The sequence below is a fragment of the Athalia rosae genome, chromosome 3 (assembly GCF_917208135.1).
Source record: "Athalia rosae chromosome 3, iyAthRosa1.1, whole genome shotgun sequence".
NCBI classification, from domain to species: domain Eukaryota; kingdom Metazoa; phylum Arthropoda; class Insecta; order Hymenoptera; family Athaliidae; genus Athalia; species Athalia rosae.
The window spans coordinates 14,854,731-14,881,422 of NC_064028.1; the positions used below are offsets into that span (position 1 = coordinate 14,854,731).

Consider the following 26,692-nt stretch of genomic DNA (forward strand, 5'->3'; position numbering starts at 1 on the left):
TTTTTATAGATTGAAATTATTTTTCATTTGTGCCGCCTCCGGGTGGTGCGGGTCCTTGAAATTAATTGTACGGCCCTATTTTTAGGCTCCGCCCCTAAAAGGTCACGTGACCGGTTGTCAGAATACAGGTAGCGCTATGTGGCGGAATTTTCGTGAACTAAAATCCCAGATTTCTTGCTCCTTGACGTCAGGCCATGTAATGCGGGTCGGAGATGTCGTTGACTGATGATAACTAAAGACAGTCAGCCCTGGGCAAAAGTTTGACGCCATTAGGCGGGTTTAGCGGGTTTGGCGTCATATCAGTTCCCTGATTTACCAGCCAAATCTCCCAGATTTCGGCAAGGCGTATCCGAGATGGTCGGTAAATTCGGCCTAATATAACGCTAAACCCGCAGAAAAATTTTCTTGTTATCGATGGAAAGTTGTCAAAAGCACTGATCGACTTCTTTCAAATATTTGTAGAAAATCATTTAAAAATTCGAAATGTTTCTCTTCTATAAGTGAATAAATGTAGGTATATTTCCTCAAGAGATTATTTCGTTTTAGCAAAGTTTGTGATTCTCGTGAATCTAAAAAATATTTAGAATCCAGATTATTTTTACACTACAAAGTTTAATTACCGCGGTTCACATTATTCTTCTTGGACAATAAAATTCGCTCTGAAAAATAATTCGATTAATTTTCTCTCAGTTTCCATTTTTCCATCGCCAAAAAATTAGCGCGGTGCGTACAGATTATTCTTAAAAAAAAAAAAACACCAGCTTTGGAAAATAATTCCATCGTTTTCTCGCGGTTGCTATTTTATCCATAGCCAGTTAATTATTGCTTATAGTTTATCATTTCATGATTTTACATCATTTTGTCATATTATTTTTCCATACAAAGTATAACAACACTGAACAATAATTCGAATAATTTTCTTGCAGTTCCCATCTCTTCCATCGCCAAATAATTATCGCGATGCGTATTATTCTTCTAAAAAAATAACATCAGCTCTGAAAAATAATTCGATTGATTTTTTCGCAGTTTCTATTTTTCCATCACCAAAACGCATTGCAACGTTGATTTTAGTCTGAATAGGTTTCGCGACTCGCCGCCGCGTCTAGTGAGAGGGCGGGAGTTCGCGAGGATTAGTATCGACATTACAGCGCGGTCAAGCGTCCCGTAAGAGTTGACTGCTTTAGCAATCTTCAGTCAACGAAACACACAAACAACGAAATACACCTCCGACCCGCATTACATGGCCTGACGTCAAGGGGCAAGAAACCTGGGATTTTAGTTCACGAAAATTCCGCCACATAGCGCTACCTGTATTCTGACAACCGGTCACGTGACCTTTTAGGGGCGGAGCCTAAAAATAGGGCCGTACAATTAATTTCAAGGACCCGCACCGCCCGGAGGCGGCACAAATGAAAAATAATTTTTAGAATCTAAAAAAAATTGGAAAAAATCGGAAAAAATTGGGAATAAATCCTGGATGGTGTAACTTGAGTTTCGTATTATAGAGCGCCCCCAAGGGAAGGGGAAGAAGCGGTAATTGAAAAATTAATCAAAAAAATAAGCAAAAATAGGGAATAATTCTGGAATGGTGTAGCTGGGACGCACTTCTTGGCACTCTGATGGGCTCTCTGGTTTACCTTGACGTGTGTGGTTCCACGCGCAACTGACGTTTGCAGGTAACCTACCAGATCAGGGAGAATTCAGAGAATCCATTTAATTTATAATCTCCGACGCCTGGCATTCGGCAACTTGCACTAAGTGCAGCGTGGTGGAGCGTACTCCACTCGCCTCCTTGAACCAGAAACATTTTCCTAAAGGTCGCGTACACAGAAAACAAGTTTTTTAGGATGATTCGGTGAACTGCAGTTTCCCAGCTTGATAAATCCATCGCTGAATCTTGTCTTGGTTTACGCGCCTTTTTTCAACGTCGACTGTAAACCGTTGACAACATCCTGTAAACTATAAATGTTCGAATGTAACGTCAACGGTTGTGCAAAGTTCAATTATGATTAGTCTGGTTTATTAATCTTTCAGGAAGAATATGCCTTTAAGTTTAACTAGTGCCGAAGAATATCTTGTATGTTCATGAAGAGATGTTTATTTTGTACTTCAGTTTTTTGTACTTTAAAACTTAACCTTACAGTCGGTGATAATGTGCATTAATGTTCCGGTATTACAATAATTTAGGTTGATTCAACGTACTGATTATAATGGAATTGGCTATCGAGTGCAGCTATGTTGGTTGTGGCAAATCTTTGAAAAGTGGGCAACGATTTCACTACTTTCCATATCACAATGCTGGCCTTTGCGTTAAATGGTTAATGAACAGTGGTCGTGAAGATTTGCTTACACATAAAACTTCGGTTCTGGAATCTATGAGCCTCGCTATATGCGGTGACCATTTCCAGGACAATGATTATAACAGTAGAGGAACATTGAAAAAAGGGCGAGTTCCGCTTCAATATTGGAATCTTGGATATCCTTGCGAACTTGGTGAAATTAAAGTTGCTAATGTAAGTGCATTTCAATGTTATTACATTGATACTATGATAATCTTGTTCAGACAACTTACTGTATACATTCTATTCTTGTTTTTTATTTACTTAGATGGATCAACAACTACACAATATCGACCAGTCAAGTCTTACGAGTAGTGATTCAGAAGAGTCAACAGATGATGAACTCCGTACACGCTTGGGAAATGAAATAGAAACACTTTTGAATTCCTTCCAGAGTCTGCGGGACAAATCACAGCATAAAAGTAAACCACGTATTGGACAGTCTTTGAAAACATTTTATAAGAAATTTGATAATAAGAGAGATAAAGATAAAGATGAAAACGAAGTGACTAGGATAGGCAGCTTGACCGAATTCAAAAGAGTAACCATTAATATGTGTAGAACCTGTGCTAAAGAAGAGAATAATCTTGTTGATATAGCGGAAAAATATGACAATTGTGATGTTGATGTAATCACAAAATTGAAACTACTGATAGAGATTGAGGAAAACGACGTACTACCGAAAAAAATCTGCTCAGAATGTTTAACTAAATTAGAAAATTCTTATGAATTTTTTCAACAGATTTATAAGGCTGATAGCACTCTGCGCGCTTTGTTACTTATTCATAATAAACGAACGGAATGTTTCTCAGAGAAAAGGAAATACAATGGTCAGAGCGCTCACTTGTGGGATACAAAAAACAAAAGTCAATTATTCAACAAGAAGACTGATCTTTCCTCGGAAGTAAACAATATGCCTTTTGAAAATTGTGTAAAAAGTAGAAGAGTGACGAATAGCCACGATACAATAGATGATTCATATAATTCTGATAATTTTCAAGAAAGTTCTTGCAAAAGCAATGACATCCAAGATGAAAGTAGGGTACTGGGTAAATTATACGCAAGTGATACCTCTGAAAACACCGTGAGCTATATCCTTTCGGAATCTTGTGACAATGACGAAGAATTAAGTTGGCTGGATGTTGTGGGCGTCATGAAAACGGAAGGTCAAGTAAACGCATCAACGTCCGATACGACTCCGGAAAAATTATCTGACAGCAAGTTCCGAATTTCTTGCCAATACTGTGATAGCAGTTTTCTATTGCGACGTCAATTAAAATCACATATTAAGTTAGATCATCTTCAATCAAAAAATTACAACTGCAACCATCGTGATATTTACTATGAAAGTCAAGATGATTTGTCGCAACATCAGATTCCCCATTCTAAACAAAGATATAAGTGTAACGATTGTGAGAAAATGTTTTACAAAAAACGGAATTTGAGAATACACATTAAAAAAAGCCATTCAGCTAACAAAAATATATTTTCGGACATAAAAGAACGATCTAGTTGCGGCGAGACCATCTTGACAACTGAAACTAAGGTCCACAGCATCCCAGGTTTGGGTAAAATTTTTACCTGCAACGATTGCAAGAAAATGTTTACATCCAAACACACGCTTTATTATCACATTCGCAGAATACATCCATCTTTTGCTTACACTTGCACAATCTGTAACGAAGTGATGTATAGTGAGGCAGATACTCACAAACACATGACAATACATGATAAATCTCCGTTATTTCCTTGCCTGGATTGCGGTGGAATGTTTTACAGCACTGAACAATTGGATAAGCATAAAAATGCACACGCTGAAGGTGCGCTGAAAAAACGAAAGAGAGTTTGGTTCCACTGTCAATTATGCGAAGAATCGTATGTGGTAGCTGATGAATTGATTAGACATATCGGAACTCACACGTCCGAGGACTGGGAAAACTATAGAAACAAAATCTCATACTGCGGAGAATGTAGTACTCGAATAATTGGCGATGAAAAGTTTCGTATACACAAAATGAAGCATCATTTAGCCGAACGAGGTGATTTTATCTGCCTGCTTTGCGAGGATTTTACAAAAAACTTTGAATCTTTACAAGAATACACGAGCCATATTAACCAACATTCTGATGAATTAAAACAACTAAATCCCCGAAAATACAAGTGTGCGTACTGCGACAAGGTTTTCAGGTCAAACTCTTACCTAATAAGCCACCAAGATTCTTCCCATTCCGATATGACCCTGGGCTCAAGCCCGGAATGCACTCCAAAAGTTAAACGTGCGAATAATTCCCAAGATCAAACGGAAGAATCGCGGATTTCAAAGGACCATAAAGACACATGTAAAGAACCTGTTGAAAATTTGGATAATTTAGTTTCTTGGGATCGAAACTAATCCCAGTGGATAACAGTAGTGTTCGACTGGACAGCGACTTTGAACAACATTTACTTACAGACGATGTGAAACAAAATTAATTTACTCTCACTATAATTTTGTTAACATGTTTCATAGCCATTGATAATCCGCTTTTTCTGTATACTAAATTCATACGTGAAAAAATGTGGCCCCTGTCATTAGAAACTACAATATAATTTGTTACATAGATATATTATATTGACATACTGAAATGAAAAGACAATACACGATTTCTTTTTAATATGCCTCGATTATTTAATTCCCTTCTATTTTTACTTTTTTTTTTTTATTAATTAGAAAGGCGTATTACAAATAAATCAGTCCATTAATATTTTTATAAAAAACAAAATGAATATTTAAATCATCCTTTTTCGTCATTGTGCCATCGCGGATCAGCGGTTCATAATTATTGTGTTCTATAATTAAATTTGACTTTTTTTTCTTTTGTAAAAAATAATATCATGTCTCGCTTACTTAAATCTTAGTAAAAATTGTACGCAACGTGAACAGTTATCGTCATAAATCTAACAAAGACGGACTGATGTTATCAGACAACAAGGTTCTCGAGGTATTACAAATTTAAATATATCTTTGCTATTTACAGTTGATCTTTCATGATTCCTTTTTCTTTTTAAATTGTTAATAAGAAATAACATATTTCAAAATAATATCTAACGTTAAGAATAAAAACTATCACCATGCTCCTGATGCGATTTTGAACAATGTGCACGACGCTCGGTAAATGCTGCCATTCGCGTCGAGGGTATCGTGGCACCTTCGGGTATCTGAAAGAAGTTCATCAACGTTGATCGTGTGCTGTGCCATAGAGAAATTGATTGAATTATTACCTTGAACCATGGAGATTCTAAACAGTTTTCCGCAGAAGCACGATCTTCTCCATGCAAACAAAGTAATCTACCGAGAAGGTCTTTAGCGTCATTAGAAACGTTCTCAAAATATTCATCAGGAAAGCAGAAATCACATTTCAATATGTTTGCCGTTGTTTCCTCAACCGAGTCATCTAGGAATGGTGACAAGCCACTGGAATAATGAACGATCGAAATTAGATCAAATTAAATAGGCAGATTAAGTTGAACGTATAACGCAGTATCGCAGAATTATCAACTCACCTCAACAGCACATAAATGAATACTCCAGCTGCCCACATATCCGTATGCCGTCCAGTCGGCCTACCCAATACCAACTCGGGTGCTGCAAATTCCAAATCAGCCGGTGGCACTACTTCGTCAACTGGTCCTCTTATCGCTTCGCCCAAGTCTACGAGTTTAATGATTTCTGTTTCTTGATCAACCAGAACATTTTCAGGCTTAACATCCAAATGAGCAAAGTGGCGGGAATGTAACCAATCTAATGCCGAAAGTAACTGGCTTGTAAATTTACTCGCTGCAGCCTCTGTATATTCTTTTTTTTCACACAAGTATGCGAAAAGCATTGGACCACGTACGCTGGAAGGTAACGAACATCTTTGTTAGAATTTGTGATATAGAGATTGCATTGATTCAATATTTTTAGAAGAATTTCTCACAGTTCAAGTACAATTGTGTCGACGCCAGGCTGTGGAGCGTTTTCAAAAAGCGCAAAAGCTCTGACGATATTCGTGTGATGTGTCGAAGCCAGCAAATCATACTCTGATCGAGTGAGTGATCTAGATTGTTTGTGACGAGGTGTTTGTTTGAGGGCAACTTCTTGTCCAGTACCACGATCTCGGGCACGTCGTACAATTGCAAACCTCCCTTTTCCCAGCTCGTCGAGTTCTAGATAACGTCCAACAAATTGTTCCGCTTCCCAGCTGATGCCCTCATCCGTAGGTAGCGTTACAACGGCTGATGGTGATGTCGCAATTCCAGTTCTGCCCACTATTCGAAAACTGTACGAGGTCCCGGGCAATAATTCCAGTATTGTCGGTGGTGCTTTCACTTCTTTTACAATCGTCGTCCATTCTGGTGATGGAATCGCCCTGTATTCCAAATTGCACGATCCAATATCGTGACATTCCCAATCAACTTCAACCTTCGTAGTGCCGAGAATACGGGCCCATGTTGTTCCATTTCCTCCTGAAATTTGAACAAAGTATTCACTGAGTATACCAAAGTTACACTTGGTGTACTTACTTATCGAATATGTTAATAATTATCACAAACCTGTTACATTAAGCGTCACCTTGGTTGTGCATGAACCATTTTCGCATTGTATGCTACAAATATATACACCAGAATCCAGGGGTCGACATCGAGAAATTTCCAAGTAAATGAATCCAGAATTGTTATGGAGTCTGTACCGTTCACTTGGTACGATATCATAAGATTCACACCCCTCTTTCCTCCACACGACTGTAGCACCTTCCGCTCTAGCTACTTCAATGGAAAGCCTAGCCAGTTCACCAGCCGTTACTTTAACAGGTGAAAGAACGGCAAGCACCTTCGGTGGCATCTTTCCATCCTGGCCCTTCTGAGGACTAGACAGTGTCGAGTCTGGGTCTATTTTTCTTGGACGAAAAGACCACGCTCTGCTGAAGGAAGAGTTTGGAATCAAACTAGCTGGGATCCACAATTCTTCCTTGGCATCGATGGGAGAAACAACTAGTCCCGGACCATCCAGATGAGAGACTACCAGTTCATCTCCAGCGTGTAGTTTTCCCCAGTCAGCAGCTAATCGGACTCGAGCACCTGGAGCGACCTGAGGAATCTTGATGTTAGAGAGTGCCTCTTTTTTTCCCCGGCAACATGCCCAGCTTCATGCCATTCTCATTATTCGTGCATCAGAATATCATGCTCACCCAACGGTAGGATGTACAGTAGAACCACCACCCATCGTGCTAGTTAGTTCAGAACCAATGCTTTTTTTCTGAATTTCTTTCATATGTTTTTTTTTAAATTGTATAGTAGGTATAATGTCTTTTATTGTTCTACACAGTGTGGAACTAGGCATACAATTTGTACTTTAGGGGCATACGTCTTTTTCTGGTTTTTTTTCAACATTTTTTTTTGTTTTTATTTTAATAATACAAGACCGAGGGTTTGCCATTGCAACAACAGAAGGCAATGCAATAGATAGTAGAGAGCGAGAGACATCAAGAGGAAGAAGCGGAAGAGTCCCTTGGCTGGAATTTCAAGAATGCTATAACAGTCTGGGCTCCACTTCGTTTTATACCAGAGAGGGATTGGGGCTCACCGGAATTGAATTGTTGCGAACAGGCGACCGTGCTCGAAGTGTGTTTCGGAATCCCTCTAAGAAGTTAAGTTTACTCTTAGTAGGACTGGGCGTCCGAACAGGACCATCTCCTTCTAAACCTCCGGTGTGCGATCGTTGAATCGCTGGTGTTTTACGATGAGTACTTCTTTCCTTGTTTGCTGCTCCAGATACGGTCAGCATTGGAGGAACTGATACTGCTGCTCGAACGACCGGTTCCGGTGTTGTGCCACGGCTGTACGCCAGCAAATTAAAAATGAATAGCAAAACACAGTACTACGGATCAAAAATGATATCTATTCTTCTTTTCTTTTTCGTTTTGTTTCTCATGTAATGCATTATACAAATCCAAAACGTAATTTAGATTTTAGTTTTCATTATTATGCCAATTGAAGTGATAGTTTGAGAATGCTGCGCCTTTTTTTTCAATAATTAACTGCTTCGAGATGGAAGTGTTGGTAGTTGGGGGATCATTCTTGGATTTTTCTTTGAAATATAAGCTGTTAAAGCCTTTTTACACAGTACAGAATGAGAAGCATAATCGGCATGCACACGTCTCGTATCGCAGAACGAAGCAAATACATAAATCTAATCAATAATTTAGCTAACTCGAAATTTCCTCCGTGGTCAATGCGCTGAAAAATCATAGAATTTTCAGAAAATAGCAATAGAAAAATGCATAAAATATTTACATGCATCAAAAGTAATCTGCTTCGCTCATGTATATATATATTTTTTTCACTTTCAAAAGATTGCAGCGCACACTGAGCGGATTCGGAAGAACTTTTTCTCTCTTTAAATAATAACTTTCATCATTATGCAACCGATTCTGCCCATTGAAACGAAGCCTGTTTTCAATATCCTTAGTAAGATTGGAAATATTATTGTAAGTGCACATTGAGTAAGAATAGAGAGTTGACATTGTAGTACTGTGTTTTTTTTTTTAAATCATAAAAAACAAGCAGTTAGTTGGGTGCTTCGGCATTAAAATTGGATAGGGATTACGATGCATTACAATCACATTCTCAATCAATTTACTTTTTATTCTAAACAAAAATTTTGTTTTTTGTTTTTGTTCTGTTCGGTTTTTCTTGTTTTATGCGCAGGAGTTGATTATTATAGTGTTTTTCCAATAATATGTATTATTTACATACACTGACAGCTTTGTTACTCCAGTGTCATTATAAACGTTATTAAAATTATTATAAATATATCATACATTTTTATTATAATAATAATCAATTTCATTACTGTATGCTCTCGCGAGCGCCTCACTTTTCATTATTCATTAATTATGTATATATATATAGATATAAACATACATATATGTGCGTATGTATGTATATATTGTATATATATAGATTTCTATATGTATATATGCACATTGGAACGGATTAGCACACGTGACAGGCTCCGGGAGCGAGAGTAAGTAAAAGGGTAATAATTATAGAGAGAAGATTCCGAAGCTAAGAGCAGGGCGATAAAGGTACGAGGAGGAACAAGTGAGGTCAAAGACAAGGAGACACTACCATTAACTAGCTTACAGCGTTCGTATCTTTATAAAATATACAAAAATATGTTGGAACGAATATTCACAGGTTGAGTGTTAAATGTCAGTGAGTTGAGTAGTTGAGACGCTTACAGTGGGTCTTTGGTAAGTTCCTTTTGGTAGGCAATGGGGGATTGTATAGCCTTAAGGAAGTCGCGCTGAGTTTGTAGAATCGCAGTAATCGTATCCACCCACTCCTGTTTGCGCGCCCCGTTCTCGTCCACCGCGGCACACGAGAATCCCAACCCAGGCTTTCGTGGGTCGGTCGATCGAATCACAAACCTTTCAGGATCATCTACGGAGTCTTCGAGACTCATTTTGTTCACCTGAATGAGTTTACGTACGTGTCAATTATAATCTGAATATCACGGTGATTCGGGGGACAAAAGATAATCGGAATCTCAATAACGCTCTCACTAATGTCTGCTGCGGCAGGGATTAGAGCGCAGCTATTGTTTGCTGGGAGATCCATGTCTCCGTAATTTATACCGATTGATTCGGACGGTGGAAAAATTTCTCAGTGAATCGAGAGCGTACCTGTATATGAGCTTTGTATATGTAAGCAGGACTGGTGAACTGCGTTTTCTTTCCGACAGCTTCGCTGAAAATAATATTCTGCTCGAACAGAAAAACCTGCCACTCTCTTCCGCGTATCGGTACGTTCCCAAGTTCTGAGACTAACAGCGGCCCGTGCAGGAGGAGCTTTCCTTGAGCCGTTATTTTACCCTAAAAATCATAAGATCTTGTTCAAAAGAGTTCACGAACTGAGAGAAAAGCTTTGGAAGCGATAAATCCACGTCGAATGATCGAAACGCATGCTTTTTAAGATTGATATAAAATGGTCGTACGTCAAAGCCCTGTAATCTTCCGACATCCATCATATCATTGGCTGCTTTGGGAATGATTCGCATAACGTGTGCAGCTGCGCGAAGACCTTCGATTTCAGAGTGATTTTGTGTCCTTTCCGTTAATCTCAGTGCTTCGCGTAACAGCAATTGATACTTAGTAATTCGCTGTACAGGTTTTATCAGTAAGTCGCATAACTGAAGTCTATGACCTAACTTTTGGCGCAGTTCCTGAAATATGATAATTATTTTTTAACGAGTTATTCGATAACCGTAAAACTCAAGCTCATCGGTTTAGATATAATTACCTCGAAATACGTATCGCTGTGTTCCGACACAATATACTCAGAGACTGGTTTATTTTGACAATACACAACATACATGTGCAACTTTCTCTCATATTTTTTGAACAAAGGGCCCAGATCCTGCGGCCTTTCTAGACAATGTTCCAACGCCTTGAGAAAAAAGCTGTAACGACAACACCACGTTGTGTAATACTTGCAATCGATATTCTTCCACAAATTAAGGAATATAAATAAGTGAATAAACAAATCGAAAAGTAACGAGGAAAGCGCCGTCCGATACAAAAACTTCAAGCGCACCTAACGACGTATCGACTAGTAAATAAAATGGGATACTCACTCTCTGTGCCACTCGTAGATTGCTTCTATGTTACCGAAAACCATTTTATCTTTCCCACCCTTTAGATCTTCCGGCAGAGGAACTTCGCTTTCGGGATCTCTCATCATCGCCATGTAACCCTCAACAATCTGTTTCAGATCAGTTACGTAATCTCTTTCAGTCTCTACTAACTCTCTGATGACGAACTGTCTTTTGGTAATCGCAGCAGTTTCCGGATCTGTTTCTTCAACAACCGGTCCGCCGATGCTCACCACGTCGTCACCGGTCGACGGTTTACTGGGTACTCTCATCAAACTATGCCTCTCCTGGTTCTCCGTGTGTTGTTCCTGTCATTGTTAAGGCGATAATTAGATCGACGAGGCGACGAGGCGTGTGGGCTATACCTTATGTATATCAAATATCAAGATTTTTACTCGCCATTCTTTCTTTGACAATTTGTTCGATTTCGGCAAGATCTGCGGACGTAGCACCGTCCAAAGATTTCATGGAACGTTCGGAAACCTGTAATTTAAGCAAAATGACGTCTGTATAAAATATGCCTGCAGTACATATTGTTGGCATCAAGGTTATTGCTTGTTTAACGGCAGCAATTAATTTCACCTTGAATGGAGCATCTAATGTCAAACATACAAATTAAGTGCTCATCGCGATAGAAAAATTAGCTGTTTTGTCGTCAATTTGATTAAGACTGAAAATAGCGTTGGAAAATGAAAAATTCCATCGGTTGAACGTGATATAATAATCGGTAAGACTTACTCTTTTGCCTGGCAATTCATCGGGTATGGTAGAACCGGGTGGTCCGTTTCCCGTAGCTACCAAAATTGGTTCGGTAATCGGTTTCATTGGTGGCGGTAGCTCGAGATCGTCCTCTCCGTCTTCGGCTCCATTTTGCTCGAGGAAAGCCGGAGTTTCCCCGTCATCTCCTTCGACTTCTTCCTCTTCTTCACCCTCGGATGCTGCGCGACCAGATTTATCTCCACTTGGCAATTTGAAACGCTTATCCGAGCCGGTCTTTTTCAAAGGTGGCAGTCGGTCCGGAGTCGTTGATTTTTCAACCTTTCCTTGACTCAATTTTCTAAGAGGAGGCGGCAGCCACTTTCTCCTGAACGATAAAATAAAACAAACGCACATGAGTTTGATTATCCCACATGAAAACCCCGAGCAGAAATTAATCATACGGTTTCCCTAACTACGTTTTCAGCAGCGATGAATATAGATATCAAAGAACGTATATGGAATGTGCTGCACACTGAATATTCTGCGGCCGCAAATTTTTTTTTTCAATGTTAAAATAAACCTGATGTTTTTTTTTTTTGGTCAGAAAATTTTCATACATGGCGTTAAACATTTTCTCGAGCGTATAACGAGCAAGGTGGAACAGAAATTTCTTTCACATGTTGAAGCACCGAGTTTTCTTTTATTTTTTTCTTTCTCTTCAAGAATTCTATCTGCAGTTAAGGAGAGAATTCCGCGCACTGTATCATTAATTAGAATAGTCCTCGGAAATCTCGACTCGTATTTAATGACGTGACATAAACTGATGATGGTGCGATGATGATTAAATTGCAACGAGAACGAGAAACTATAAACTGCGGTAACTGACTGATTATGAAACGCGAAAAACTGGCGTTCGTACGAGATTTAATATGAAATGTACAATGAACAAAAGCTTTCACGTTATTCAGACGGGGAAAAAATTAAATAAATAAATGAAAATTGAAAAGAACTCGCAGTGAATGATGTCACATGCGCTTTGACTCCAGCTTTTTACGGTCACAGGGAAACAGTTTCAACGTTATAACATTATGCAGAGAAATAATTGTGTAATTTCAAACATCCCCCTCTACTACGGTTTATCGTTCACAGGCATTGAGACAGGATATTCGTTTCGACCATCGGAAACACTGGACATTGTGTGAAATAAAGCAATATGCCGCGTATGAAATATAGTACGAGTAACAACAATTCCGCTCCAAACGATGTACGTTGTATGTAATCAAAAAGTTGAGCTTTTTAATGGTAAAAGTTTCGTTTCTAATGGCGACTGCGGAATGTATATAACATCTTTTATGGTTTTTTTTGTTTCCAGTGATTGAATACAATTATGAATATCTAATACAATCATTAAAGAGAAAAAGCTTGAGACGACGCGGCCGGATACCGATAAAAAGGATAAATAGAACGTACGCTTTGAAAAGGAAGAGAGAGAAAAAGAAAAGGAGATATTTCCTGTATGCAGAGATTTCTGAACAACGTGGATTCGAAGAAATTATGAAATTATTTTACCGGTACTCGTTACGATGACTAACCAGTGGACAGAGGTTCCCCATGATGCTCAACTATTAGAAACTGCGAACATGGTTATTTTCACGTTCACGTTTTTCTTCGTTTCTACCTTTAATTATTGTACGAATTTAATTATGGCAAAATATTCGTTTTTCTCTCTTTTTTCCATCAAATTTTTCGATACAAAAAAACAAATATGTGTATAAATATATGTACAGCTGTCTACCACATAAATCTTTTATCGTATTTCACGTTATGAAGCAACGACAAAACGATTGCAGGTATCGATGTAATCGTGCACCATCGATAAAAAGAAAAAAAAAAAGGGTAAATAATAACGATAATAACAATAAACTAGGAAAAATTAACTACATACATGATACACTCGGTTCAATCTTATCGGAAGATGATAATGATTAAACGCAAGAAGGCGAGAAAAAAATATATATATTGTACGACGTTGACGACCACATGACCGAATATGATCGTTGCGTTATATCGATCCAATGGAAATATTTCTTCGACAAAATTAAATGAAACTTTAATAAGCATCTTGGGTTCGTTTCATCCTTGTCGTGATTTATCTCCTTATCGTGGCCCACTGTAACCGTGTGTCGTTGTTTTAATCTGAAGTTGACGTTAAATTAAACGCTCCGTTTGACATTGTCTGAATTCTGATAGACCGAGTTTGAAAAGTGTAATTGATCGCTGAACCGTGTTACCATATAAAACCTCCATAGGCGTGTATGTGTAAAGGGTGCCGCAAGTGAACCGTACTGCCCAGTATGTACATACATGTATATTTTTGCAATGTATATTTTCCAAATATAAAACTCACCCGCTAAATCCACGTCTCTTGTTCCCTGGCGAACTGGTACTCGCTGATCCACCCCCGTCACTCGTACCAAGTTCTAAAACATCACATACAACTTGAAACATTTTGCGTCACCTCGAACCACCACTCGATAATTTATCGTTCAATAATTGATTATCATCCGATGATGTGCCGCTATAAGAACTGCGACGCATAATATTCACTGTTAATTATTACTGTTCCAACTGATAATTTGTTCTTCAGTTTTTGTCACAGAGAGTGCGTTGAATCATATCAAGATGGGGCAGGGGGGTTTCGAATGGTTTAAAATAAATTTAAATTTATTTGGATTATTCTTGGCAATACGATAGAGTGAATTTTTTCGACACACTTTGAAGGTACGTTTCCGATAAGGTATATAAGTTAGAGAGTTACGAGGTAAGAAAAATAGGAGAGAAGGTCCTTCCTCCCTCTTGAGAAACCGTCGCGTTACTAGTCGAACGATGAAAAAAATAATGGTCACGTAGGGAGTAAGAAAAAGCAACAGCAGAATTTTGCAGAAAGAGTAGGAGTCGCACGAGTAGAATAAGAAGAAGTGGAGGGGAAACAGAGGAGGAAGAAGTGGAGGGCGCGATAGCCAGAATTGAGTCACTTCGATTCGTCGTCGTCGTCGTCGTCACCGTAGCAAAACGTAACCGCGGATATCCCGACGTTTCATATTTGATAGTGCGATATTATACCGATACAGCGAGCACGTTATAGTCATAGTTTGAAACGTCGCTGACGCCAACGACGCGTCGCGACGTCGTCGAGGTAAAACTCTGCTTTTTCTCAGTCGCATTAAACGCCGTTCATATACCAGATCGTCGTGGAAACACGATCAGAAATAGGCGTCCCTCGCAAGGTTTGGTGCGATTCCAAATAGCCTACAACTTCTGCACTCTGTCATGATATACCTAAACCCCGTTATTAACTATAAAACTCCGATTCGCATGACGTAGCTAACACATAATCTCCAAGATGTAGCCGCGGCTCTGATAACCGGCCTGACGTAACTAGAAAAAGAAAGAATAAAAATATTCAAAACATGTTACCCCCGTATAGAAATCAATCGACCTACGTAGAGAAAAAGGGAGGGCAACAAAGAAAATCCTTTTTTTCCATGTTCGTCGATGTGACTCTGCATCACGCGAGATAAAATACACGTACGTACGTACGTACGTACGTACGCGGGGGTAGAAAGGTATAGATCTGTTCGCACATTCCCTTCCGCAATGCGGCGGCGTCGCGACGCCTATAAAAACAGACGAACTTTACCACTGCAGAATTTCGCGTCAGCGGACCGTAAGGATAAATATATGTACGTATCCTACGTATCTATACGGATTTGTCAGACGAAGCTTGACATTTCAGATTTTGCAAATGCGGTGTTCGTTATATTTATTTGGTAAAGCTTCGATAATTTAATGCACAAGAATAACGTGATATAGGGAATTTTTATCGCGAGCCCGTAGCCCCGTCCCCACTTTTCAATTACTGGAGCGAAATTTAATTGCCTCTGATTAACCCCCCGCTCAAATTTATTATCGCTCGAGATATAATGAATTCAATTCCTTATATATACTGAAAAATCTTGCGCAGCGGCTGCAGCTGCAGCTGTGCAGTTTCTGAACGTGGTGCATATATAGGACAGAAATTATAATAGGAGATGTAGAAAGATCGATAAAATGGCGTTTAGTTTAAACCTGAGATGGAATAGCAACTTCTAATTAACGATTAATTATTTGCAGCGGTATAAGTAGAGCCAGAAGCGAAAGGCATTAGCGCATGGGCATCAACTTTACGCACTTGTACCGTACTAACCACCTGCATTATTACAAGAAGGGGAAGAAAAGAAAAATTCTAACAATACCCACTTTGTTAAGTTTACGTGAGTCTCGTGACCCGATTAACAAAATTCTACGGATACGCTCATTGTATTTTCGCATTAAACAATAACAACAATAACAACGATAATTATAATCGTATTAACAACATATCGCGGTCGACACGGCAATATATATTTTAATAGCTGTACCGGAAGTTAGGAATTTCCGTATTGCGATACAAAGCTTGTTCTTCGTCTCTTTAATTTTTCAATACCCCAACGATATTCAGGCTAAAATCTTCTCTTCTTCCATTTCTTTTTTTCTCACAAAGAATATTTTTCTACGTAACAATCTAGTACAAAGCAAAATTTCATGTCAACACATATGCTCACCTAGATTGTACCTTGTAAATTATATTTATAAAACCGATGAAGATTTGAGATTATCTTTAGTTGAATAGTTCGGAGGGGTTCGGAAATTTTCGCGATTCGATGTACCAAAAATATTCTGCAAGGACGTTAAATATAAAGAGGCGTGAATCTTCTGACAGTGTACGATGGCACGTGGTTGTCATTCGTTATTATAAAATAGGTATAGATGGTTTTATGAACCCCATATTTTCACGTGTCTACATATAATTCATAACAAACTCCGTAAATTATTTCAAAATTCAGCAACCTGCATCCACGTGAGAGTGAAAGACAGAGAGAGAGAGAGAGTGAAAGAGAGAAAGAGAGAGAGAGAGTGAGAGAGAGAGAGAAAAAGGTAATTAAACGTAAAATTTTCGTGGTCTGTAGCGGTCCCCGGGTCGAAATTAATTAAACTTTGAACCGTGGGTATACTAGCTTGGGTTATTCCCTTCGTTCATTTGCATGTCAGGTTAATATACATAGTATATGTATATACAGGTATAAAAATGTAGCTCCGGAAACACGAAAATGCGACCGGAAATATGTAAATATTTGAAGAAAAAAAGAGTCAAACAAGTAGATTCTTTTTCGAGAAACGTATAACTGTTTGACCATCGATGATCAATTTGTTTATTCTGTGTATGAATAATTAAATTGAAAAAAGAAAAAAAAATATTACAAATAATGAAGTAAAATAAACTATACGTATGGTTATAGGTATAGTGGCTGGCGATGAGCCACAAATTTTATTATACAGCGACCTTGCATCGTTACTACTTTTCAAGTTTGTTTAAAAAAAAAAATAAAAAAAAAAATAAAACTCAAACAAAAAATTCTCAAAACGATCATCATTATTATATACATACGTATACATATGCATAAGACTTGAACGAAATGTGATTGTGATTATAATATTGTATAGTGAGCTAGAACGAGGATCAGTCAGCAGAAATTGAAAAAGAAAAATAAAAAAGTGTCGATGCACAGTCACGTTGATTTCTGATTAATTATTGATCTCTTGGGTTTTTTTGGTTTATTTTTTTGTTCCCTTTTGTTCGACATGTAATTGTGGAGGAAGAGAGATGAAATGAATTTGTGAGAAAAACCGTCGCTATACGTTCGAACTACATTACGCATGGAATTGGTAAATACCCACTTATATGAGCGTACCTCTATGTACAATAACTTCGTGCATTTTATGCGATAAATAAGAAAAAAGAGAATTACCTAAGATTATAACGTGTGTATGTAATACCATAAAATGAGACCGGATTTTCTAATCGGGCCACCAGCACCAACAACGAACAGAAGCGGGTTACGTGGTTTAGTGTTATCCGCGGTTTTGATAATATAGTCGCGAGTATATATTTGTGTACATAGGTACGCGAGTACATACGTACGTACATGCATAAATTATATACGTGTGCGTTTTGCGGCAGCATGTGTTTCCAATTTGAGCGTAATTATACGCAAGAATTCCGTGCAGTAGCAGGGAACGAAAGAGAGAAAAATTAAGGATTTCCGAAAATTGCGGTCGCACGCAACTGGATCGTTTGTTATCATTTGGGAGAAAAAAAATCTAATTATTAATTTTCAAAAAAACCGAAAAAATGGGAACTAAACGGAAACGCGCCATTTTAGACTCTGGAAATTGTTTTTTTATTTTCCACACGATATCACGTACAGTATAAGGGCTATTTTTGCGTTTTCTATTTCAACGCTATGAGATAGATAGCCACGCCTACGGTGCAAGACAAATCAAATCTTCCATTACAGTTTACGTTATTTCCCTTTAGTTATCACACGAGCGGTCTTGAAAAGAGAATTGTAAAGAATTTCTTGAAATCTGGACCAACGACAAGTGCGGTTTGAAATACGATACACCGCAGCACGAATGCTGGAAAATCTGATGAACATCCGAAGGGTATTTTTCATTTTTCAAAATTTTATTTCACCCCAATAACTCAACCCCACATCAATAGCGATGCCGTAGCTATATCGTGATTATTTTTTTCCTTTTTTTTTCCATAAAAATTAGGTGAAGATAAAAATCAATAATACTGAGAAAGACTATCGGCAGGAGTAGCGTAGTAGTAGTTTAAATATGTGCACGTGGTATAAATATAAATATATCTCATCTCACTTTACATACAATTAAAAAGGCTTGTTTATGCTGAATTGGATGAAAAGAAGATAAAAATTGGGGGGAAAAAAAAAACCAACTAAAATCTACTGAAACAGGCGATACAAATCTGGTTAGTCCGAAGGTTTTCGCGAGATTGAAAATCCTCTTTAAATCGATAATCGATGATAAAAACTAGGAAGAATGGAAAGAAAGAAAGAAAGAAAGAAAGAAAGAAAGAAAAAAAAAAGGTCCCTTAGTGCGTGTACTCGTATTAGGTTTAGCGGGGTATCGAGTGGCTCGGGTTAATTTCTGGGTGCGTATACGTGTAGGATGCGTGCTCGGATATAAGGGTAAGGGTGAGGGTGAGGTTAAGAGAGAGAGAGAGAGAGAGAGAGAATCGCGGGGTGTGCGAATTGTGATAGGTCGTCGCGCGGCCGACCGCCCGAAGGGAGGCTGCGAACTGGTCAAGGACACGCGTATTGATCGTCGGAGCAACGGCGGGTGGCAAGGACCAGGCCTCTTCTCTATACCACCCATGTCCCATACGATACACATCGCGCACACACATATACGTACAGGTATCGCGTACACCTTAATCATTTTTTCATCTAATAGCCCGCACATTACTATCATACGCGTTGTAACGATCCCGATCGTAAAAACGTAACCAATCGCGAACCCTGTAGTTCCGTACAATCCCCTTCAGCCCCTCCGGAAAATATCCTGACGTCTTTTTCACTTTCTCTTTTCGAATTTTTGCGAGGCTTGTTTTTGCCCAATTTTTCTGAAAATATATTTAAAAAAAAAAAAGGTTGAAAATAAGATATGAAAATGAAAGAAACAATCGGATGAGGGAAACGGAATAAGAAATCCGCAATGAAAATCCGGCGGGGGATTCATTGATGCGAGTAAAACTTGAGCGAATTACTTATACTCGACCCTCGGGATCCCGGGGCGCCCTAAACTTCCCACGCCCTTCGGCAAGTGCGGATCACTCTTGACATCCTTATTACTATATCATAGTCACATACCTTACCCCGAATACTTCCGTAAATGAGAACGGGGAGGAGAGAAAAAGGAGAATTATAAATTACCTCCAACTTTTTCTATCAAAAATATCCCGTTATTCGCACCCACTGTTAATCCCGATCGATGATCGATGAGATGGTTCGATTTTTTGAAAGAGTTGAATTTCAGTCGGCGTCCTTTGAAAATAATACCGGCACCGGACGGACAGTCCGAATATTTTGGAGCCTCGGTACGCCGCAGAGAAGTAGAATTCGTATCACCGTGCGTAGATTTGTCACGATTATTGAACGACGAGTTCAACGGACTCCGCGAAAATCTTTCAGGCTTCATTTCCGCGCTTGTTGAAATTCATCAACAAATTGTTTGATTTAGTGGAGAACTTTGATGCACTTCGACTCACGCGAGTCAACGACGTACGCTCCGATGTTCCTTTAGCTTCGACGTTTCGCAACAGAATCAACCGATACAGGTGACGATTTTCGAATTTCAACCTGAGCAGGTACATGAAGTTTCAGTTAAAAATAATTTCGTAGGCGTGGCGCGTGGTACGTAGGTATGTTCAACGGGCGAATGTGTGTATTCCGATTGGTTGCGTGATGGTTAATTTTCGTGAGGGGATCCTTTTTCTCTTTTTCTATTAAAATAACGCAGGTGTATTCAGATTCCGCGAACAGACTTAACGCGCACTAATTATTTTCATCCAATTTTTGAGGATCAATAGAAACGAAAAGACAGCCCCGACTGGAGAATTGAAAATAAAAGAGCTTCAAAATCGTGGCTTCCGCTTTTCGAAGGTAGAGAGAAAAAAAAAAAAAAAAAAAAAAAAAAACAACAACAACAACAAACTATTACAGATAAATGGAATCGCGATTAATTAATAGCGATCGGTTATAATTTCGCTCACTTTCGTGGTTTCCACGTCGTTCCGGTCCTCGGGGTTCGATGCACGTATACTATAGCTACGTTGTAACCCCTGCCGAGAACAATTAGATTCCGAGATTACGGTGGGGTAAAGTTAGCCACCTGAAACGTATCACCGGAATAAAGAAAAGACCAAGGGTTCGAAGTCAAGACCGGAAACTCAAACAATCCCAAAAGCACTCAGGTGGTAGAAGTCCACATATTTACCCAGTTATACCTACACCTATTTACGCGTATACAATTTTTCGCCGCAAACATTCTCTCTCACTCGTACCATAGAAATATCCAAAAATTAAAATCAACTAACGATAAAAGCGGAAATTTTCCATCGCTCTAGACCGGAGTGCGATAATCTCTGTACATAATGAAAAATCCTTTCCCTCTACTCTTCCCCTTCGCCCATATAAATCGAACCGATTGATCCTTGTATATGTATATAGATAATTGTAGTTCCCATACTTTGAATATATATGTATGTACGTGGAAATTGAGTTGCGACACCGGTAACGCGTGACTAATCGCAACCCGCGTCAAAAATTTCGTGACATTTGGGTTGCGGGTAGCCAGTCGCTGCAGGGGTGGAAGGCCCGATTTCCAGAGGCATTCGAACGACAAAAGAAATGCCGAAATCGGCGATAATCGTCATTATTGTCATCGTTGACGTTATGAGAAATCATGAAATTTAGGAAAGAGATAAATGAAAAATCGCAGATGCAGTTGCATAACCGGATAGACGAAGTAAAAAATTGTTTCTTTCCTTTTATTTATTTCCTTCTTTCTGTAGCGAGGTAACATGTCTCGTTGTGCGAAACTGATCGGTCGTTATACCTACGCCAGAATATCATAGCTCTGTACTATTACGAATTTACGAGGAGTTCCCATAAAGTGTTACACGTATAGACGTAAAGACACAAGTTAATCGAACCGACAACGATCCGAATATTTTCTTTTTTTATTCCTATTTTCCATTAAGGGTGAACGTATGTTGTTTAATGTACTCGATATTTAACGATGGTAATAAAAAAAAAAAAAAAAAATAGAGAACAAGATAAAAAAAGACCAAGGAAAATTAAAAATCGTATGTATAATATTGATATAGGATATAGATTAGAACGAGATGGGCTTATATCGTGGGGGATTTTGAAAAGTGTATATAAATAGAATGGAGTATTGTGACGTTTAGAGATAGCGAAATAAAAATTTATTTATATTCATCACCGCGTGCAATAATTAGGTATGCGAGCAGAGTAAAAGATGAAAGGATAGTAAGAAAGAAAATAAAGAACGGAGGAGGATTTTAAAAACGAATTATGATCGCAGCGAAGAGAAGAATTGGAGGCCGTTAACACGTGCGCGTTACCGGCAAAGAAAAAAGGGGAAAAAAGACAACATCGAAATTATCCTAAAAATTATCGTTAAGTAATTTTAGGTCAACGTTACGAAATTCCACACGTCTACGCCTTATATTCACGTAACACGTGGTACACAAGTTATACCCATACACGCGATCTACATGGAATTAGGATTTTATGTTCGTTGGATTTATGCCAGAAGAGAGAAAAACTAAATAGAAAATAGGTCATCTTAGATTTCCCACTTGAAACGAGAGTGACGAAAGAAAAGCGACAAAAAAAATCTCTCGTTACAATAAACAAAAGCATCATTATTATATTTCAATAATTTGGTTTTAGATTGAAATTTTTTCAACGCACGATGTAAAACTAATTAAATAAATAAATAAAAAGAAAAAGGTACGTTATACTCACTGGCAACGGTCAACAATTGCAATCGAATTAACATATCGCGTAATCACAGCTAATTAGTGACAAATTAAAACCGAATTACACCTTGCACAATGTAGATTACATACTTATCGATAAGCAAAATTTTTTAAACAACACAAACGGAAAAAAAATAAAATAAAATAAAACGAGAAGAAAGTAGGAGGAAAGTAATTCCTGAAGTAGAAGCAGCGAAACGTCTACCGTAATTGGTGTAAGAAAATTTTCTGCAAACTGACAATGAGCCGGAAAAAAAATGTCCGAAGAGGTATAACGCATACCCACATAAGAGCGTTTGATTTTACCTGAGGTACGTGAGTTCGTACGTAACAAATGAAAGATAGCAAGAAATGTACGTGTCAACTACTCTCGGTATCTGTAGTGTGTACACATACAATATTATTATACCCACGTATCAGTTTATACGTTTATGTAGATGCTTCGAATATTTCGTAACGCGAATAATAATCGTTTTATGCGCGTATCTGCGTTATTTTATTTATTTATTTTCCTTATTCTTTTATTATAATATATTTTTATTTACTCGCAATATCTGTAGGAACATCCTGCGTAGGTAATAATACACCGTATAAATAATTTATAAGTAGGGAGGCTATAGTTGAATTCTTAGAAGGCGATAATTCGTTAGTTTGGCTAATTAAAAATTAATTACAGAACCGAATTAGGGTGAGTACCCGCCCGCTCGGATAATTCCTTCGATTATAATAATCGTTGCATGATTTGAGGAAAAAAAAAAAAAATTTCCGACCGCGATATAGATTATGTTATTATACATATACATTTTTACGCTATAAATAGACGCTCGATAAATTTATGTAGGTATATGTAAATTTTTCATATATATATATATATACGACACATTGTACACGTATATTATTATGTCGATAAATAACTCATAACTGACTTCGATCAACGATGTGAATCGGACAGATTATTATTCAAATGTACGTCGTACGCGTCTAAAAAACTAGGTTTTTTAATTAATCAAAACTAGGTATCCAAGTAGCCACATGTTCCGATGGATTGTCCGCAAATGTTCACGTGCATCTGACGATGAATGAAATTCAAAAAAATACACTACAATCGATGGAGAGAAAAAACAAAATTATCCCGTTCCCAAATTAAAGGGATAGGGTGGCGTAGGGGGATGAGATGGGATGGGGGAGGAAGAGAGAGGAACGGAATCAATGGGTCTCGATATAGCTATTGAAAAAAAGGAATATAGAAAACTAGAAACAAGAAAAATCGGGGAGTCTATTACTCCCTGGACGTCTGGTACTCTGCGATAAATTTACCTATTAAAAATAACTAATCGAATCTAACCTTCAACAGCAGATTCAATTCTCTTCTTTTCTTCTTTTTTATAGTTTTAACGAGTGAAACTAAAATCGCAAATAATGGACGTAAATTCTTTTCACGATGACGTTGATCCCATTTTCGTTCTACCTATTTTCTTTTCTCTCTAATTTTTACCAGCGAATGAAAACGTACACAGAAGCAGGTACAATAATGGGTACGCTTATATCCTCTCACAATCAGTTGGAATTAGGAAAAATTAGGTATTTCACACTCTCGTATTAAACCCCCTAGTCTTCATTAATCGCTCGAATAAAGAGCGTCTATACACTAAATTCGAAAAATAAACGCGACTTCTCTTCGTTCGAATATCAATTCGCTTCGTGCGGAGGAAATTTTTACGCCTTGTTATTTATGGTCGGGGAGGAGGTACGACCCGCGATAATTGTGGGTGCGAAAAAAAATCACAGTCGACCCCGAATAGCGGGAGGTAATTAAAGAAGCGTAGAATAGAAATCGTGTAAAAAAAGGAGAGAGAAATAAGCAGAGGAAAACGAGAAAAAAAAAAAAAGAAAATTACAAAGCGACGCTCCATTTCCGGCGTGTGTCCAGTATACGTTACGTGTGTACATTGTAATCTGCACAATTCTCTCTCGTTATCTGACTGCAAAACGAGAGATTCATTACGAGCGGACTCCCCCGTTTTTTTTTGTTGTTCTTTTCGTAGCGCAGCTTGTGAGTAACCTATTTGTTAACGATTAGCGCTTTTCCTTTCTCGTTGTTTTTTTTCTTTTTGTTTTCATCGAGCGATCGTGGGACCCGATTGCGGGCATTACATTTGATTCGCTGTCATTCGATTTGGGGGATGAAAAAAATCGTTAGAATTTACTCACCGGTATCTTCCGCTGTAACGGACTGTTGAGCAATAGCAGCAACCGCCGATTGCGACGGTGCTTTCCTGGACGGTGAAGTCTTGCAAGCTGTTGTTGGCGGTTGTTTGAGGACACTGGTTGGCACAAGACCTTCTTGCGGAGGGTCGGGTTGTCCGGGTGCTAAGGAGAGACGAACCAGAGTCCACTCTCCGCTTCCGTTTTCGAGAACCTCCACTTGCTGTCCCTTGGAAACCGAGAGTTCTCGAGAACCGGGTGCTGCCGAATGGTCCGCAACTACCCATGTCATCTCCGCCACCCCCGTCTAATTTGGTAAATGAATTTGAAAATTATTTTAATAACATAATTCGTACGATGCACGTAGTTTGCTAATTAATGTACGATAAAACGATAAACAATCATTGGAATGGTGCGTGGGAACTCACAGGTGAAAACCACATTTCCAAAATTAGGAATCGATGTTTGTATGCTACGGATACACATATACTAAGAAAAATAATTGAATCGAAAATAGAAATTATATAAGAGGCGGAATCAGTCTTCCGAAATTTTTTTCAATCTGCACCATACGTACACCATATGCAACGCGTACAACATCTTATTATTCATAATTATCTTCCTCCATTCGTCACTTTATTTTACCACGACCGTTGCGCGGTTTAAAAATATGTACGCATAAACTATATAGGATGTTACGCACATGACTCATCGCTAAATACGAGAAAGAAAAAGTCAAGGAAATCATCGCGCTTTTGTACAAGCAGTGTATTAAAAAAAAAAACGGTTTTTTCTCCTCATTTTTTCAAATTCTTTTCGCGATGATTATACCCTTTTGAAATAGAAAAATTCTCATGTCAAAAAATTTGTAAATGAAGGAACTAACTTGTTTACTTTTGTATTTTTTTTTTTTTTTATGAAAGTGAAACATGACTTAAATTTCACGGTAGAGATGTGAGGCCGTCAGTGGAGATCAGTGATTCGGAAAGGCCCGTTTTCGGGCAACTTATTTAAACGTAATGTTTATAACCGAGGTTTTGAAAACCACGCGACAACGCGGCATGGTCCAATCCACCAACCAACCAACCAACCAACCAACCAACGACGGAACAAACGTAACTGCGGGGGGTTAAAACGACGTTAGTCGCTTGACGGACCGTGAATTCAAAGAGGTAAAACCTTCCGCCTAGCTTCGCTTCTGCTTTTGCTTTTGCTTTTGCTACTTCTTCTTCTGTTGCTGCCAGTTTCTGACAGGTTCGTGACAACCCAGTGACACCTTATCGACCGTTACGAACAACAACCACCAACATCGTGTTCGTGGTCCTTCTTATTACTTATGTTTCACCCTCATTACGTAAAGACATTTTCGAATCCGATTCTATATATGGAATTCAATGAGTTGAATTTAAACGAATATCATTGTTCGCAAAAAGGGTCATCGCCTTATTGGGAGGGAAAATTTTCTAAATAATTTGTAAAGAATAATTATTTTCATCGATAGAAGATAAGATAAAACAAGAAAACGATAAGTATCCAAAAATTGGCCAAGTGGTAATATCTGTTGGTTGTTATTTTTTCTGAAATCGGACTGAATATTTCTGCTATAATTTAATGAACTAGGGGCGATGTACTCGATTAGGTAGGTAATATATACCTGTGGGTATACGCATTTATGCAGAGGAGATTCAGACGTGTTGGGATCTATAAATAGCAAAACTAGAAGAGAAGATAAGGGAAGAGGATAGCAGAAGATAGCGCAGAGTCGACGTAGAGAGAATAGGGAATTTCATTAAGTCTAGCTGGAGAAACGTATAAATTCCGATTAGGTTTATATAATATATATACGTTCGCGTTTGCGTTTAATTTTCATACACACACGTATACATATATTACACCGCGTGCGCGAGGGTTGAAGGTAAGAATTTAGAAGCGTTTATGAAAACGGGGAAAAGAGAATAAACTGTCAAGTTATAAATAATCCGCATTAATCCAAGAACACATAATCCGATTTTTCTTCCTAAACCTGTACAAATAACTCCTTTTTTCTTTTACGTACAAATTTTATACCTAAAATTTATTTTTAGTTTTCAAATTATCAAATATCATTTCATATATCAATATAGATCCAACCCAAGGCAAATTTGCTTATTAATTTATGATAATCCTTCCGACGACGTTGCCACCGTTACACCTTTTTCCCTGTGATTTTTTTTTTTTTTTTTCACTTTTTTTCTCTTCTATTTTTCCTGCTCTCAT

General features: G+C 38.2%; 2 protein-coding genes and 1 long non-coding RNA gene across 9 annotated transcripts in view; 2 read left to right on the plus strand and 1 right to left on the minus strand.

Moving 5' to 3' along the window:
• The first annotated feature begins 1,517 nt into the window (after nucleotides 1-1,517).
• On the plus strand, nucleotides 1,518-4,995 carry LOC105691859 (zinc finger protein 26-like). Of its 2 annotated transcripts, none has more exons than XM_012410624.3 (3): nucleotides 1,518-1,676; nucleotides 2,188-2,513; nucleotides 2,608-4,995. In XM_012410624.3, exons 2-3 carry the CDS (start codon nucleotides 2,211-2,213, stop codon nucleotides 4,729-4,731), a joined length of 2,427 nt encoding a protein of 808 aa, XP_012266047.2. In that variant the 5' UTR covers nucleotides 1,518-1,676; nucleotides 2,188-2,210; the 3' UTR covers nucleotides 4,732-4,995. The 2 variants fall into 2 exon arrangements, with proteins under 2 accessions (XP_012266047.2, XP_012266046.2); XM_012410623.3 differs by lacking the exon at nucleotides 1,518-1,676 and adding an exon at nucleotides 1,710-2,077.
• A 24-nt stretch (nucleotides 4,996-5,019) lies between these two features.
• The window catches only part of LOC105691856 (triple functional domain protein), a 35,855-nt gene continuing 14,182 nt past the window's right edge, over nucleotides 5,020-26,692 (minus strand). For 5 of the 6 annotated variants that reach the window (XM_012410608.3, XM_012410607.3, XM_012410606.3 and 2 more), the window contains 15 exons: nucleotides 24,443-24,743; nucleotides 14,123-14,195; nucleotides 11,755-12,100; nucleotides 11,416-11,499; nucleotides 10,999-11,324; nucleotides 10,665-10,824; nucleotides 10,360-10,587; nucleotides 10,049-10,237; nucleotides 9,605-9,837; nucleotides 7,945-8,197; nucleotides 6,915-7,449; nucleotides 6,299-6,827; nucleotides 5,883-6,218; nucleotides 5,601-5,793; nucleotides 5,020-5,537 (listed from right to left, as the gene is read on the minus strand). In XM_012410608.3, the coding sequence (XP_012266031.2) occupies nucleotides 5,430-5,537; nucleotides 5,601-5,793; nucleotides 5,883-6,218; nucleotides 6,299-6,827; nucleotides 6,915-7,449; nucleotides 7,945-8,197; nucleotides 9,605-9,837; nucleotides 10,049-10,237; nucleotides 10,360-10,587; nucleotides 10,665-10,824; nucleotides 10,999-11,324; nucleotides 11,416-11,499; nucleotides 11,755-12,100; nucleotides 14,123-14,195; nucleotides 24,443-24,743 (3,894 nt within the window). In that variant the 3' untranslated portion in view covers nucleotides 5,020-5,429. Of the gene's footprint in view, nucleotides 5,538-5,600; nucleotides 5,794-5,882; nucleotides 6,219-6,298; nucleotides 6,828-6,914; nucleotides 7,450-7,487; nucleotides 7,874-7,944; nucleotides 8,198-9,604; nucleotides 9,838-10,048; nucleotides 10,238-10,359; nucleotides 10,588-10,664; nucleotides 10,825-10,998; nucleotides 11,325-11,415; nucleotides 11,500-11,754; nucleotides 12,101-14,122; nucleotides 14,196-24,442; nucleotides 24,744-26,692 lie in introns of those variants that run through there. The other variant, XM_012410610.3, reaches the window with a different exon arrangement.
• Nucleotides 12,738-13,429, plus strand: LOC125500250. Its single transcript, XR_007277515.1, has 2 exons — nucleotides 12,738-12,986; nucleotides 13,088-13,429. It is a non-coding gene; the product is annotated as an uncharacterized LOC125500250 (long non-coding RNA).